This window comes from Rhinoraja longicauda, chromosome 32 (assembly GCF_053455715.1).
Source record: "Rhinoraja longicauda isolate Sanriku21f chromosome 32, sRhiLon1.1, whole genome shotgun sequence".
Lineage (NCBI taxonomy): Eukaryota > Metazoa > Chordata > Chondrichthyes > Rajiformes > Arhynchobatidae > Rhinoraja > Rhinoraja longicauda.
In genome coordinates, this window is record NC_135984.1 from 24,809,536 (window position 1) to 24,826,500 (window position 16,965).

Genomic DNA, 16,965 nt, shown 5'->3' on the forward strand with positions numbered 1-16,965 from the left:
ATCATTAAGGCTGGTTTTTTTTGTCACTTATTAAAAGGTAACATATATTTAATTGACTGCTGATGCCCAGTTTGCGAAGGACAATGGGTGGCATGGCGGTCGAGCTACTGTCTTACAGCGCCGGAGACCCGAGTTCGATCCTGACAATGGGTGCCTGTCTGCATGGTGTTTGTACGTTCTCCCAGTGACCTGCGTGGGTTTTCTCCGAGATCTTCGGATTCCTCCCACACTCCAAAGACGTGCAGGTTTGTATGTTAATTAGCTTAGTATAAATGTAAATTGTCCCAAGTGGGAGTGAGATGGTGTTAATGTGCGGGGATCGCTGGTCGGTGCGGACTCGTTGGGCCGAAGGGCCTGTTCCATGCTGTATCTCTAAACTAAATTAAGACTAAGCAATCAATGTCAAGAAAATTAAGTCAGTGCCTTTGGACTTTAGGCTTCAGAGATACAGTATAGAAGATGGCCCTTCGGCCCACCATGTCCACGCTGACCAGTGATCACCCCGAACCCTAACATTATCTCACACACTACGGACGATTTATAATTTTACCGATGTCAATTATCCTACAAACCTATATGTCTTTGGATTGTGGGAACATACCAGAGCACCAGGAGAAAACCCACAGGGAGAATGTACAAACTCCACACGGACAGCATTTGTAGTCAGAATTGAATCCTGGTCTCTGGTGCTGTCAAGTCAAGTTTATTTGTCACATACACATACACGATGTGCAGTGAAATGAAAGTGGCATTGCCTGCGGATTGTGCAACAAAACAAAATGTAGTCCCTGGAGCTGTACGGCAGCAACTATACTGCTGCATCACTGTGCTGTCCCTGTGACATCTCTGGTGTCTATAATCTGCTATTAATGACTTTGATGTCTATGTCCACAATTTACTGACCTGAGAGATTAGCCCCAATATCTCTAAACTAAATTCATTATATCAAGCTATTGCACTGGCACTTAAAAATAATATGTAAGTGTGGAGATGTAAGAATATGTAAGAATATGTTCAATATGTAAGTATGGAGCAAACCACGAGCTCATGAAAATTGGCTCAACCAAAGCTAGATGCCTCATTATCACTTTATACAGGGTAATGTATTTGCCACTAAACCACACGTTCTTTATTATTGAACATTGATACGTAACACATCGGAAAGTCAAATATTAGCCTCAAAATGGATTCCCTCACAATGGGTAACTGCGCCTCTGACCCAAGTAAACCAACAAACCTTTTTCACTTGATCTCTGAACCATGAGTCAACTTATCTCAACCACTGAAATGAAGCAGCATCCTTCGTAACACTTAATGAAACAAAATGCTGGAGTAACTCAGCAGGTCAGGCAGCATCTCGGGAGAGAAGGAATGGGTGATGTTTCGGGTCGAGACCCTTCTTCAGACTGATGTCAGGCGGGACAAAGGAAGATAGAGGGAGAACTGGGAAGGAGGAGGGGAAGAGAGGGACAGAGGAACTATCTAAAGTTGGAGAAGTCGATGTTCATACCACTGGGCTGCAAGCTGCCCAGGCGAAATATGAGGTGCTGTTCCTCCAATTTCCGGTGTGCCTCACTATGGCACTGGAGGAGATCCATGACAAAAAGGTCAGACTTGGTGGGACAAAGGGGCTCTCCCAGTGCTGTACTGTTCTATGTGTAGGAAGGAACTGCTGATGCTGGTTTACTCCGTAGACACAAAACGCTGGAGTAACTCAGCGGGTCAGGCAGCGGGTCAGGGAGAATGTGATAAGCAATCTTCATAATTATCAAGAAATTTCAAATCAATATTTAATGAGCTCTACGGTCTGCATTTTAAATATTATTATTACCCTTCCTGATTTCAACGTCTTTGTGCACTGTCTAGTTTTGACTCTCTTTCTCCAGGACTGCTCGATCGTGGTGTCTCCCTTACACACAGGAGCTTGTGATGGTGCCTGCCTTAACTAACCCCTCTGGCAGCTCGTTCTATACACCCACACAAAATTGTGTGTGTAGGATAATGTTAATGTGCGGGGATCACTGGTCGGTGAGGACTCAGTGAACTGAAGGGCCTGTTTCCGCGCTCTATCTAAAAACTAAACTAATCTAAAATCCACAGATTCACTTGTATAAGCGTGACAATTCTTTACTCATTCTGTCTTGAATGGCCAATCTTTATTTTTATACTGTAACTTGGAATCAAGAACCAAAGAACAGGTTGAAGGTGAGAGAGGAATGATTTAATAGGAACATGGGCAACTTTTTTAAGCAAAGGGTGGTGGGTGTATAGAACGAGCTGCCAGAGGGGTTAGTTAAGGCAGGCACCATCACAACATTTAAAAAACGTTTAGACAAGTACATGAATAGGAAAGCTTTGAAGGGATATGGGCCAAACACAGGCAGGTGGGACTAGTTTTGATGGGACGTGTTGGGTGGCATGGGCAAGTTGGGCTGATGGGGCTGTTTCTACGATGTATGAGTCTGTGATTCTGACTATGATAAAGGATATAGGTTTAACAACTCATACTTTGTGGTTCAGTGTTCCTGCACTCCTCTACCTTCTCTTTGTGGAAGTACCTACCTCTGGTGTGGCTAGTGTACGCAGGCAGGTGGAACTAGTGTAGTGTATGCTGGTCGACATAGACAAGTTGGGCCGAAGAGCCTATTTCCTCACCGTATGACTCTATAACTATAACTTCCATCATTCCAGATAACCCAGCCAAGAAAACCTCATCTCTGCATCTAGCTTCTCAAGCCTTGTGAGGATTTTGTATGTTTCAATGAGGTTACCTCTTAGTCAGCTGAACCCTACATAGTACAGGCCAAGTCTATTTAATCTCCCCTTAAGTGAGAAATCCACCATTCCAGAAGTCAAACTTTGCTGCACTCCCCTATCACACGTTTACCCTTCCTTGTGTACGAGGCCAGACCTGAACACAATATTCCAGAGGCAATCTCTCTTTACAATTGGAATAAAAACAGAACATGATGGAATCACTCAACAGGTCAGGTAGTATCTGTGGAAAGAGAAACAAAATTAACGTTTTGGGGGAAGTGTCGTCTATCCATTCTCTGCACGGATGCTACTGGACCCGCTGAGTTCCTCCAGCATTTTATGTTTTGCTCAAGATTCCAGCATCTGCAGTTCCTTGTGCTGCTGTTTATCATTACTGGGAAAGTGAGAAAGCAAGTTCATGCCACTGTGCACGATGGTGGGGAAGGATGAATAGGTTGGGACTTGTGATTCAATGGCACCAGTTGTTCAGCTGGACCCAAAGTCGCTGGAGCCATTTGGCTCAGGAGGCAGTTCCAGAGAGCAGAGGCAGGCAAAAGGACATGTTGCCGAAACCTGAAGCCAAAAGGAGAAAATAGACACAAAATGCTGGAGTAACTCAGCGGGACAGGCAGCATCTCTGGAGAAAAAGGATGGGCGATATTTTGGGTGGGGACCCTGCTCCATGTATGATTGAACCAAGGCAAATTAATCTACTTTTACATTTATCCAGGGTTTTCTAGCTGAGCTGTGGACTTGTGTTCTCTGTCAAATCCTGCATGTTTCCAGCACTTTGAGGTCTTGCGTTTGTTCTTTTTCAGTTTAGGTTTATTTTGGATCATTTTAACTGACTGAAGGTCCATCATTGAAACAGGCCCATCAGCCCACCAAGTCCACGCCAGTCATCTATCACCCCTTCACACCAGTTCAGTGTTATCTCACTTCTGCACCTACACACTAGGGGCAATTTACAGAGGGCCAAATAACCTACAAAAATGCACATGTCTTTGGGATGCGGGAGGAAACCGGAGCACCCAGAGGGAACCCCACACGGTCACAAGAAGAACATGCAAGCTCCACACGGACAGCACCCGAGGTCAGGATTGAACCCGGTTCCCTGGTGCTGTGAGGCGGCAGCACCACCAGCTAAGCCCACTGAGCCAGCCGTTTTGTGAGAGAACTTCATCAGACTGCAGAGATACCTATCAGAGAGGCTGCGCAATTACATTCTATTGGAAAGAAAGTTCATCAATGAAAGGAGGAATTTTACTCAGAAATTGGTCATCAGGCTGAAAAGAGGAAGGAAAACATATATATATATATGCCACCCAACATGTCCCATCTATATATATATATATATATATATATATATATATATATAGGACCTTAATCTCTGATAAAGAGAAACAAATCAGCAAAAACAAACCTCCACATATGTATGCAAAGTGACAGGGTGCTGCACTGTAAGGAGTTTGTACATTCTCCCCGTGACCTGCGTGGGTTTTCTCCGAGATCTTCGGTTTCCTCCCACACTCCAAAGACGTACAGGTATGTAGGTTAATTGGCTGGGTAAATGTAAAAATTGTCCCTAGTGGGTGTAGGATAGTGTTAATGTACGGGGATCGCTGGGCGGCACGGACTTGGTGGGCCGAAAAGGCCTGTTTCCGGCTGTATATATATGATATGATATGATATGATTACATTATTCAAGTGAAGAAGCTTTTTTCCTTCTGTTCAGTCTTGATGTAGACACATTTTCAAAGACGAATCTTGAATTTTACTGCCTACCCTTCCAGATAGCTTCCCGGATGAAGCCAGGTCAGTTTAGTTTACTGTCACGTGTACCGAGGTACAGTGAACAGCTTTTGTTGCACGCTATCCAGTCAGCAGAAAGACAATACATGATTACAATCGATCTATTTACATTGTACACAATAAGGGAATAACATTTGGCGCAAGGTAAAGCCAGCAAAGTCCAATCAAGGATAGTCCGAGGGTCACCAAAGAGGTAGATAGTAGTTCAAACACTGCACTTTGCTTGTGGTAGGATGCATCCATTTACATTTGGAGATGAAATTTCAAAGCACTTTAGCTGGCAAGTTAAGCCATCAATAGTCAATAGTCAATTTATTTGTCACATACACATAAATGTGTAGTGAAATGAAAAATTACCCGCAGTTCAACAATAAGACCAATAAGAATAATCAATAAAAATGCAATAACACATACAATCACAAACCAACACCAAACAAAAGAAACATCCATCACAGTGAGTCATCATCTATGTCTTACCTGGAGGGCAGTACTCATGCCCAGTTGGTACTTCTTGTGCTGCAAGCTTTCCTTGCTGTTGCCAGTAAAATCTCTGCTGGTAGCAGTTATCAGGAAATCCAACAGTAGGTGTGATCTCACTCGCCTCGACAGGGAGTTGCTTCTGAAACGCAGGAAGCAACAGCTCATTATAGAGCAACACATTTTGGATGTAGGAAGGAACTGCAGACGCTGGTTTACACCGAAGATAGACACAAAATGCTGGAGTAACTCAGCGGCACAGGCAGCATCTCTGGATAGCTTTTGCCCTGGATAGCTCTGGATAACAAAAGCTTTTCACATGACAATAAACTAAACTGAACTGAACTGGATAGAAGGGCCTCGACCCGAAATGTCACCTATTTCTGCTACGCAGAGATGCTGCCTGTCCCGCTGAGTTACTTCAGCATTTTGTGTCTATCTTTGGTGTAAACCAGCATCTGCAGTTCCTTCCTACACATTCCAGATGTAGACAGGCCTTAGTAACTGACTTCTTATCAAGGAACATGATACCAGCAGTGTAGATCCAATGAGAAAAAACCTTTAACACGTTGTTCTATGGAGGATGAGAATTGTGTACTGTCCATCACATATGCAGAGGGTCAGAATCACCACATCAAGCACTCCCAATTAAAGTGCAGTGTGAGTTCAACAATGGAATGGAGATCCTTCTCCTCTCCTCCCCCCCCCCCCCCCCCCCCACCCCCTATAAATGTCCGTGGAACAGAGTGTGGATTTGCAAAGGGAATCTGGAGAATGAAGCAAAGGTCCTTGTTACGATTCATCCTAAACAGCCCCGTAACAGAGGACACTCTGATATACGGACTGTTCCCAGGGACACATTCAGAGATGGACATCAAGTGCTGCCCAAAACCTGTTGACCTCCCAGCAGAGCGCGATGTCCGTTGGGGAATGTTGCCGACCGGCCCGCTCCTGGCTGCAGGAATACCTGCTGAGGGACGCACTGAAGCTCGGTGCAGCCAATGCCAAGGCTCTGTGGAGGACGACCACAGTCTAGGGTCCTTTCGCTGCTGGACATTGAGGGGCAGTGTCTGGTGGGGACACCGCTCAAACAATGGAAGGGACATCACCCCAGGGTGCCACATGAGTGGCACGGGTGCTTGGTTTAAGGATAGTTTGCAAACCCTACCGAATATAACACAAATTAATGTATAGACGCTGAGAATGCCAGAACAGTTTCTGCACTGTTCTTGTTTTTTTACATGATTTTCATTCTGCATAAAGTTTATCTTTAGAAAAAAAATGTTAACACAGATCTAAACACATGATGCATCATTCCATCAAACAGTCTGATGAAGGCATAACATGCATTTGGTACAAAGTAAAGTTTCATCTCCACATTTCTTGCTGTGTATCTTGATCTTTAGGAGCACACTCTATTATTCTGTTGAATGTGTTCTTTTTCAATCCACAACATATATTCACATAGAATATAGAACTGTACAGCACAAGAACAGGCCCTTCGGCCAACAATGTCTGTGCTGAACATGATGCCTTCTTAAACTGTGTAAGAAGAAACTGCAGATGCTGGTTTAAACCGAAGATAGACACAAAAAGCTGGAGTAACTCAGCAGGACAGGCAGCATCTCTGGAGTGAAGGAAGCGGTGATGTTTCGGATCGAGATCAAGGTGGCGCAGTGGTGGAGTTGCTGTCTTACAGCTCCAGAGACCCGGGATCAATCCTGATTATGGGTGCTGTCTGTGCAGAGTTTGCACGTTTTCCCCGTGACCGTATGGGATTTCCCCAGAAGCTCCAGGTTCTCCCCACAATCCAAAGACGTACAGGTCTGTAGGTTAATAGGCTTCAGTAACGATTGTAAATTGTAAACCAGCCGTGATTGAATAGTGGAGCAGACTTGATGGGCTAAACTTCTGAACGGCTTCTTAAAGCTGCAATTAAAAGCTAAGGGAACAAACTTTACATTGGTGCTGACAGCCAGAATAATCTGTCTCATAAAAGCAGCTAAATAGTAATTGGTCATGTAGAATTATATCGGCAGCACAAACAGTCCTTTCAGCCCAAATGGTTTATACTATCACTGATCCTCCAGTACCTGTATTTTACCCAATCAATATATATCCTACAATTTATCTCTTACTTAGTCCAGCTGAGTATTAGTTTTAGTTTGGTAATAGTTTAGTTTGGTATTAGTTTAGTTTTTGTTAGTCTAGTCTAGTTTAGTTTAGTTTAGTTTAGTTTAGTTTAGTTTAGTTTAGTTAACAGGCCCTTCAGCCCTGTGAGTCCACACTGGAGATCTATGCCATACACACAATGACAGCAATATACAGAAGCCAATTAACCTAAAACCCACACGTTTTTGGAATGTGAGAGGAAACCGGAGCACCTGGGGAAAACCCACTCGGTCACAGGGAGAACGTGCAAAGCCTGCGCAGACAGCACCCATGGTCAAGATCTACCCTGGGTCTCTGGTGCAGCTCAACTGCTGTGCCACTGTCCCACCCTGTCCACTGCCACCCTGTCCACTGTGCCACCCTGGACAGAGGATGTTTCAGGTCGGGACCCTTCTTCACACTGAGGAAGTGTTCCCCCCATAATACATGTTGGAAGGAACTGCAGATGCTGGTTTGCACTGAAGATGCTGGAGTAACTCAGCGGGTCCTCCAGAGAAAAGGAAGAGGAATAGGCTTTCGCCGGAGATGCTGCCTGGCCTGCTGAGTTACTCCACCTTTTGTATTTATCCCCCCAAAACTACTTCTCCTTAGATTTCCCTCTGCAGATGCTGCTTGACCGGCTGAATTCCTCCAGCACTCTGATTTTTGCTCTAGATTCCAGCACCTGCAATTCATTGAGTGTCGCACTAATGTTATTTCTAAATTTAGTTTAGTTTAGTTCAGAGATACAGCGCGAAAACAAGCCCTTTGGCCCACCGAGGCCGTGCCGCCCAGCAATCCCCGCTCATCAGCACCACTAGGGGCAATATACGATTTTTCCAAAGCCAATTAACCTGTAATTCTTCGGAGTGTGGGAGGGAACCAGAGCACCCGGAGAAAACCCACATGGTCACAGGGAGAACGTACAGACTCTGCACAGACAGCACCTGTAGTTTGGATGGAACCCGGGCCTGTGGCGCTGTAAGGCAGCAACCCTACCGCTTCGCCACTGTGCAGCACCTTGCACAATGTACTTTTGCCCATTCCCTGCCCCTCTCAGAGTTCGAATCCCAGGTTGCCTGGAAGTGGATACAACTTACCATCTGTCCCATGTAAAGCAGAGGGTAGGAAGTGCAGCTTCCAGCCGTTAAGTCAGAGTAATAATTCATCTTTAAGATCTGCCAAAAACCACAAGAAACCAAATGTTTTTTAAAATTGTTAGATCCTCCAATAGTCCCAAGAGAAGGGAAACAACAATGTAGTTTAATCGTATTTCACAATTAGTAATGTTTCTTAATGCACTGATCATGTGCACACATTTATATATAAAATCAAAAGACAACATTCAGTCCCCACATGCTTTCTGGCAATGCGTTCCCGCTTTACAGCTGATGACATGATATCCTGTTTAACAATAATTGAAGTGTATGTTATATATTTAATGTGACCACTGTAGTAAAACACGGGGTCAAGATAGGGTGAGCAGCGCACTGCTTTGTTAAGTGCTTGTGAACATGAGGAGACACACACTGTGATCCGTCACAGATACTGCGTGGGTCAGACCATTCCTGCAGCGGGCTGCAGGCGAACATAGAACACAGAACTGCACAGGACAGGAACAGGCCCCTCGGCCCACAGCCGAACACGACGCCAACATAAACTCATCTCCTCAACCTGCACATCCTGCATATGCAAAACCAGAGGACACAGGATTCAGGTGAAGGGGAAGAGATTGAATAGGTTTCTGAGAGGTAATTTGTTTTCAAACAAAGGGTGGTGGGTGTATGGAACAAGCTGCCAGAGGAGGTAGTTGAGGCAGGGACTATGACAACGTTTAAGAAACAATTAGACCGGTACATGGATAGGACAGGGGGTATGGGCCAAACACGGGACATGTTGGTTGGTGTGGGCAAGTTGGGCCGGAGGGCCAGTTTCCACACTGTATGACTCTATGGCTCTATATGCCTACATCCCCTGCATATGCATGTGCCTGCCATAAAGCATCACGTACTCCACTATTGCATCTGCCTCCACCACCAGTCCAGGCAGCGTGTTGCAGGAACCCACTGCTCTCTGTATAAACAAAACTCGTCTCACACATCTCCTTTATCTGCTGCTACTTCCCTTTGTTACCAGTTGAAAGGTGGGCAGAGGCTTTCTGATCTTTTTCTATTTTTATTTTTACATCATTTATATTTTTATTTTTAAATCACCACTCCTCTCATTTTTGGAGATGATTGTGGGCTTCATAAGTTGATCCATTATTCAATCATGGTTGATCCATCTTCCTCTCCCAACCCCATTCTCCTGCCTTCACCCCGTAACCTCCGGCCCCCTTACTACTCAAGAATCTGTCAATCTTCGCCTTAAAAATATTCATTGACTTGGCCTCCACAGCCTTCTGTGGCATGAGAACAATCCCCGTCTCAAAATAAAATCGGCAAGAGTCTTCAGCAAGAGTGTTCATGTTAATCCCCTCTCCCAGCGGGTAAAAGGTTCAGAAGTGTGAAAATACACACCTTCAGATTCAGGGAGTTTCTTCCCAGATGTTATCAGGCAACTGAACCATCCTACCACAACCAGAGAGCAGTCCTGAACTACTATCTACCTCATTGGTGACCCTCGGACTATCTCATATTCCTCTTGGGCAGTTTACACCCCAGTGGTATGAACATTGACTTCTCTAACTTCATATAGTTCATCTGTCCCTCTCTTTCCCCTCCCCCTTCCCAGTTCTCCTGCTGTCTTCCTGTTTCCAACTACATCCTATCTTTGTTCCGCCCCCTCCCCTGAAATCAGTCTGAAGAAGGGTCTCGACCCGAAACATCACCCATTCCTTCTCTCCTGAGATGCTGCCTGACCCGCTGAGTTACTCCAGCATTTTATGTCTACCTTCGATTTGAACCAGCATCTGCAGTTATTTTCCTACACTCGGACTATCCTTGATCGATCGGACTTTGCTGGCTTTACCTTGCACTAAACGTTATTCTCTTATCATGTATCTGTACACTGTGAATGGCTCGATTGCAACCATGTATTGTCTTTCTGCTGACTGGTTAGCATGCAATAAAGGCTTTTCACTGTACCTCGGTACAGGTGACAACAAAATAAACTGAACTGAATCCCCGTGAAGTCCTTCAGGGCGGTGATCAGTGAGCAGCTTTGTCATTGCCTCAGGCTGTTGAGGGGGCAATCGATCTGAATGACTGTTCACATTGTCATGCACAGTGACTGACACAGATTCCTGCTTACTACGTGTGTGCATTGTTCACACATTGTTTAAATGATGCAGATGAATTTGCACAGATTAACGTCATTAACCCAAAGTTAGAGAATCAAGATCCGGAGGGAATAGCTTTAAAGGTGAGAGGGGAACCATTTAATAGGAACATGAGGGGCAGCTTGTTCCACACAGATGGTGTTGGGTATATGGAAAGAGCAGCCAGAGGAGGTAGTTGAGGCAGGTATAATACTATTTAAAAGACATTTGGATAGGTACATGGATAAGAAAGTTGTAGAGGGATAAAAGGACATAAATTGCTGGAGTAACTCAGTGGGTTGGGCAGCATCTTTGGAGGAGGACATGGATAGGTTTTGTTTCGGGTTGGGACCCTTCTTCAGACTGAAAGTAGGGGGGGAGGTGGGGGGGAAGAAGAGAGCTGAGATAGAGAGAGGCAGGACAAAGTGTGCAAGAAGGAACTGCAGATGCTGGTTTACACCAAAGATATACACAAAATGCTGGAGTAACTCAGCGGGACAGGCAGCATCTCTGGAGAGAAGGAATAGGTGGCAGGACAAAATGTGGCAGGTAATAGGTGAACGCAGGCAAAGATGGGGGGGGGGATTACCTATCCATAGTCTCCAGAGATGCTGCCTGACCCACTGATTTACTCCAGCACTTTGTGTCTTTTTTTGTAAACCAGCATCTGCAGTTCCTTGTTTCTACAAGGTTCAGAGTGATATGGGCCAAACGCGGTTGGTGGGACTAGTGTAGATGGGGCATGTTGGTTTTAGCATGGGCAGGTTGGTGGGACTAGTGTAGATGGGGCATGTTGGTTTTAGCATGGGCAGGTTGGTGGGACTAGTGTAGATGGGGCATGTTGGTTTTAGCATGGGCAGGTTGGTGGGACTAGTGTAGATGGGGCATGTTGGTTTTAGCATGGGCAGGTTGGTGGGACGAGTGTAGATGAGGCATGTTGGTTTTAGCATGGGCAGGTTGGGCTGAAGAACCTGTTTCCATGCTGTGTGATTCGATTAACCCTACATCTGATCACTGCATTACTTACTGGCCGCCAGCGCCCTGGGATCTGTTGTTCTTCTCTAAACCTCTCCACCTCCCTGTCCTGCATTAGGATGTTTCTTTAAACGTATGGTATTTTCGGGAGGCGGCCGGATATCTACCCTATTGCCTCTTTTTACGTGTCTCCGTGTTGGAATGCGTTTGCTAACGCGGTCGGGCGCCACGGATTGTGCATCTTGACCCATTTCGGGTGCAATGCTGAGGAAGGGTCTCGACCCGAAACGTCACCCATTCCTTCTCTCCACAGACGCTGCCTGTCCCACTGAGTTACTGTAGTTTTCTCGTGTCTATCTTCGGGTGCAGTGATCGAGGGTAACGGTGACCAAATGCGCCCGTTGCCCTGATTAATTTGTGCATGAGAACTGATGGGCACAACATTATGCACGGTGCCTGATGTATGAACCCACACTGATGTAATTAATCAGTCTGAAGACCATCAGTCTGAAGGGTCTCGACCCGAAACGTCGCCCATTCCTTCTCTCCTGAGATGCTGCCCGACCCGCTGAGTTACTCCAGCATTTTGTGAATAACGATTTGTACCAGCATCTGCAGTTATTTTCTTACACTAACTAACGAGCACAATGCTTTGACTGCAATACGTGTGCCCAGCGATGAAGGTACTTGAGCATTATGCGTTCAAAGATGAACATTGGATAAGGGTTGTGTAGGAAACAACAGCTGGTTGAATTCCAAGGTGGACACAAAATGCTGGAGTATTGACCCGCTTGAGTGACTCCACTGATTGAGTTACTCCACTGTGTCTTGGGTCTTGATCAAGGTTCTGCCTCAACATGGTCACTGCCTCAGACCGGCACGGCCGGTGGGCTCAGAGCTTGAAACGGGACATTCCGAGTCAGCAATTGCCAGCTTCCACTGGCAACACTAACCCTTGCACCACTCGGCCACGGACATTAGCGGGGGTTTTAAAAGAAAATCGATCCTATATATCGATCTCTGCGTACGCAAATTTGAGGAACGGGCCTGGTCTTTTGCCCAGAGTAGGGGAATCGAGAACTAGAGGACTTAGGCTGAACTTGAGGGGGCAGAGATTTAATGGGAACCCGAGGGGGAACATTTTTTTTACACACAAAGGGTGGTGGGTGGATGGAACGAGCTGTCGGGTGAGTAAATAATCGAGGCATGTACTATCGCAATGTTTAAGTAACATTTACACAAGTACATTGATAGCACAGGTTTAGAGGGATATGGGTAGGTAGGAACTGCAGATGCTGGTTTAAACTGAAGATAGCTGCAAAATGCTGGAGTAACTCAGCGGGACAGGCAGCATCTCTGGAGAGAGGGAATGGGTGACGTTTCGGGGCGAGACCCTTCTTCAGAAAGAGGGATATGGGCCAAATGCAGGCAGGTGGGACTAGTGTAGATGGGGCATGTTGGGCGGCATGGGCAAGTTGGACCCGAGTCTGAAGAAGGGTCTCGACCCGAAACGTCACCCATTCCTTCTCTCCCGAGATGCTGCCTGACCTGCTGAGTTACTCCAGCATTTTGTGAATAAAAACCTTCGATTTGTACCAGCACCTGCAGTTATCTTCTTATACTCTATGATTCTATGACTCTATGATAAAGGAGCCAGGTTGAACAACTCGTACCTTGTGCTTCTGTCTGTATGTGCGACACTGCGTTCCTGCTCTCCTCTCCCTTCTCCTTGTGGAAGTAGCTACCTTCTGGCGACCTCAATCCTCCACCTGCCCGCAGCGCAGTCTCCTCCTCGCCCACCGACCTTCAAAACCACGGGAAACAACAACGGCAGCAGCTGAAACCTTGAGCTGGAACCAAAGTGCTGGAGGAACTCAGCGGGTCGGGCAGCAGTGGTTCAGCGGTGCCTTTATGGTTAGTTACAGTGGAGGGGAATGGAGGTCGGCAAGATCCGGGTGGGGACCCTTCTTCTTCCAGACTGATGGAGGGGAGGTTGAGAGAGAGGACGCTCGGGGCTGGTGTGTCCCGGACACTGGGTGGGCTAGACCTATTTAACAAGCCAGTGTCACTTGCATCACGTCCTACCGGATCCCAACCTTCCTGAAACAGGAATCGTGACCCGCCCGAGGCTGGTCTTCTTGTAAATGCCTCGGCACGCTCACGATTCAGTGTCACACAACCAAAAATATCATTCACAACCACAACCATTCAAGAGAGAGCTGGATAGAGCTCTTAAGGATAGCGGAGTCAGGGTGTATGGGGAGAAGGCAGGAACGGGGTACTGATTGAGAATGATCAGCCATGATCACATTGAATGGCGGTGCTGGCTCGAAGGGCCAAATGGCCTCCTCCTGCACCAATTGTCTATTGTCTATCACCAAAACCAAACCACCACGCTTCCTTATATCTATGTATCTCCCCCTTCCCTGACTCTCAGTCTGAAGAAGGGTCTCGACCCTTCTACCCAGGGATGCAGCCTGTCCCGCTGAGTTGCTCCAGCCTTTTGTGTCTATCTTGGGTGTAAACAATAGACAATAGATCAATAGATGCAGGAGTAGGCCATTCGGCCCTTTGAGCCAGCACTGCCATTCAATGCGATCATGGCTAATCATCCACAATCAGTACCCCCTGACTCCGCTATCATTAAGAGTATCTAGCTCTCTCTTGAAAGAATCCAGAGAATTGGCCTCCACTGCCTTCTGAGGCAGAGAATTCCACAGATTCACAACTCTCTGACTGAAAAAGTTCTTCCTCATCTCCGTTCTAAATGGCCTACCCCTTATTCTTAAACTGTTTTCCCTGGTTCTGGACCCCCCCAATATTGGGAACATGTTTCCTGCCTCTAACATATCCAATCCCTTAATAATCTTATATGTTTCAATAAGATCCCCTCTCACCCTTCTAAATTCCAGTGTATACAAGCCTAGTCGCTCCAGTCTTTCAACATACGACAGTCCCGCCTTTCCGGGAATTAACCTAGTAAACCTACGCTGCACGCCCTCAATAGCAAGAATGTCCTTCCTCAAATTTGGAGACCTGCATCTGCAGTTCCTTCCTACACATGTAGTCTGAAGAACGGTCTCCACCTGAAATGTCACCCATTCCTTCTATCCAGAGATGCTGCCTGACCGGCTGAGTTACTCCAGCGTTTTGTGTGTATCACGGCGACGCAGGCCGGGTGATGGTAACCGGGTTTACAATGACTGAGTACATCACAAAGAGGCCCTTCTTCTTCTTCTGTCGTATGTCTTTTAGACCTGCAGCTCCGTTGAGGCGAGCCAGGCCAACGTGTCATCGTCCAGGTCAATCAGACCTCGTTCACCATTCGGTGGGCGGTATTTGGGGCAACTGGTGACTGTGTGCTCCACTGTCTGTGTTGGGCCCCCACACTCATAGAAGGCACTGTCCACGAGACCCCACCTCTTCATCGCCACTCCATAATGTCCGATGCCTGTCCTCAAGCGGTTGAGGGTTATCCACTGCTTTCGGGGCAGGTCCTGGCCAGGGATGTCCATGGGTTCACCGATGTAGCGGTGAAGCCTAGACGGTTCCGCTGACTTCCACTAGTTTCTCCATCTCGTCTTGACCCAGGTGGCCTTGGACGTGTCAACCGGTGTTGTACAGAGCAGCTCGTGGGCTTGCATGGCAAAGGGGCGCTGTGACTTGAGGCGCACGTGTCGTGGTGTCTCTGTGACGATCTGATGGAGAAGGTGGAGATCACCGGTCTGTGCCTTTCGAGAAAGGGCCAGCGTGGCAAGGCCCTAAGTTAGCAGGAGTGCATTGGTTGGAATGCACTGTCCAAGGGTCCAGAGTGTGTTATTGTCACGTGTCCCAGATAGAACAATGTCATTCTTACTTGCAGCAACACAACAGAATATGTAAACATAGTATACTATAATATAATATAGATTTTCTTTTTAGATTTAGAGATACGGCGCAGAAACAGGACCTTCGGCCCACCGGGTCCGTGCCGCCCAGCGATCCCCGCACACTAACACTATCCTACACCCACGAGGGACAATTTTTACATTTACCAAGCCAATTAACCTACATACCTGTACGTCTTTGGAATATATAACTCCAAAGACATACAGGTATGTAGGTAAATTGGCTTGGTAAATGTAAATATTGTCCCCAGTGTGTGTAGGATGTGTGGGGATCGCTGGTCGGCACGGACTCGGTGGGCCGAAGGGCCTGTTTCTGTGCCGTATCTCTAAATTAAACTAAACCAAGTGAGAGAGAATTTTTAAAAATTCAATGTGTGTATACATACACAAACTCACAAATACACACATATATATAGAATATATATAGAATATATATTCAGAATATATATATATATGCTGTATATATATATATATTTATATATACACACATACACGCACACATACGTCAGCACAAGAAAAACAATTAACAGTATAATAATGTCAATTGTAGTCATTATGTAGTTTGGACCTCATTTGAGGTTGTCCTGTTTAATAGGCTAATGGCTGTAGGGGAGTAGCTGTTCCTGAACCTTTTTACAGTTTTCAGGCTCCTGTACCTTCTTCCCGATGGCAGGGGTGAAATGAGTGTGTGGCCAGGGTGGTGAGGGTCTGGAGACTGGAGTCTGAAGAAGGGTCTTGATCTGAAATGTCACCCGTTCCTTCTCTCCAGAGATGCTGCCTGTCCCGCTGAGTTACTCCTGCTTTTTGTGTCTATCTTGAGAGAGAAATGTTCTTACTGATCTCTCGTTATCGGCCACGGTAAATTGCCCTTGACGGTGAGCTAACTCAGTGGGTCAGGCAGCATCTCTGGAGAAAAGAAATAGATGACATTTCGAGTCGTAACCCTTCTTCAGACAATGACTTATCTGGTAATCATAATTGAAAGCACTTTGCCTCTGTAGCAGATGCACCAATAGGAGACTTCATCCAGGGAAGGCCGTAGTTTTCCAGAGTTCCATGGATTGATCATTCAAGATGCAAGATTCAATTTATTGTCACATGTACTTATTGAGGTACAGTGAAATTTGAGTCAACCTGGTGAATTGATGGAATCCATATTCCTATATTTCCTTATGATACTGAAAGAGGCCATTCAGCCCATCGGATCTATGCCAGCTTACAGAGTAAATTTTAGTTCTTTAGGCTGTTATTATCACGTGTACCGAGTTACAATGAAAGGTTTTGCTTTGCACAACTGGAAACATCACCGATTTCATTTCTCCAGAGACGCTGCCTAACCTCCTGAGCTACTCCAGGATTTTGAGTCTATCTTTGGTGTAAACCAGCATCTGCAGTTCCTTTTTCCACCTGATGTTTAGGTTTAGGCTCAGCTTTATTACGGTCCCATGCTGTACCAATGTACTGTGCAAAGCTTTGTTTTCCATGCTATCGAATCGAATCAGATAATACTTTACATAAATACCATCAAGCAGAAGTCAAGTACAACAGGGAGCAAAGGGGAAGGTGCAGAATGCAGAATAGTTCTCAGCATTGTAGCACACCGGTTCCAGAGACAAAGTCCAATGTCCGCTAGGGGTAGACGTGAAT

The 16,965-nt window shown here is 46.1% G+C and overlaps 1 protein-coding gene across 1 annotated transcript in view; it reads right to left on the bottom strand.

Annotated features, from left to right (window-relative positions):
• ets1 (v-ets avian erythroblastosis virus E26 oncogene homolog 1) overlaps positions 1-13,429 on the bottom strand; it is a 125,835-nt gene extending 112,406 nt beyond the window's left edge. Inside the window, exons 1-3 of the mRNA XM_078426660.1 lie at positions 13,105-13,429; positions 8,298-8,375; positions 5,047-5,188 (exon numbers count right to left, since the gene is read on the bottom strand). Of these exons, the coding sequence (XP_078282786.1) occupies positions 5,047-5,188; positions 8,298-8,366 (211 nt within the window). The 5' untranslated portion in view covers positions 8,367-8,375; positions 13,105-13,429. The remainder of the gene's footprint in view (positions 1-5,046; positions 5,189-8,297; positions 8,376-13,104) is intronic.
• Between the last annotated feature and the right edge of the window lie 3,536 nt (positions 13,430-16,965).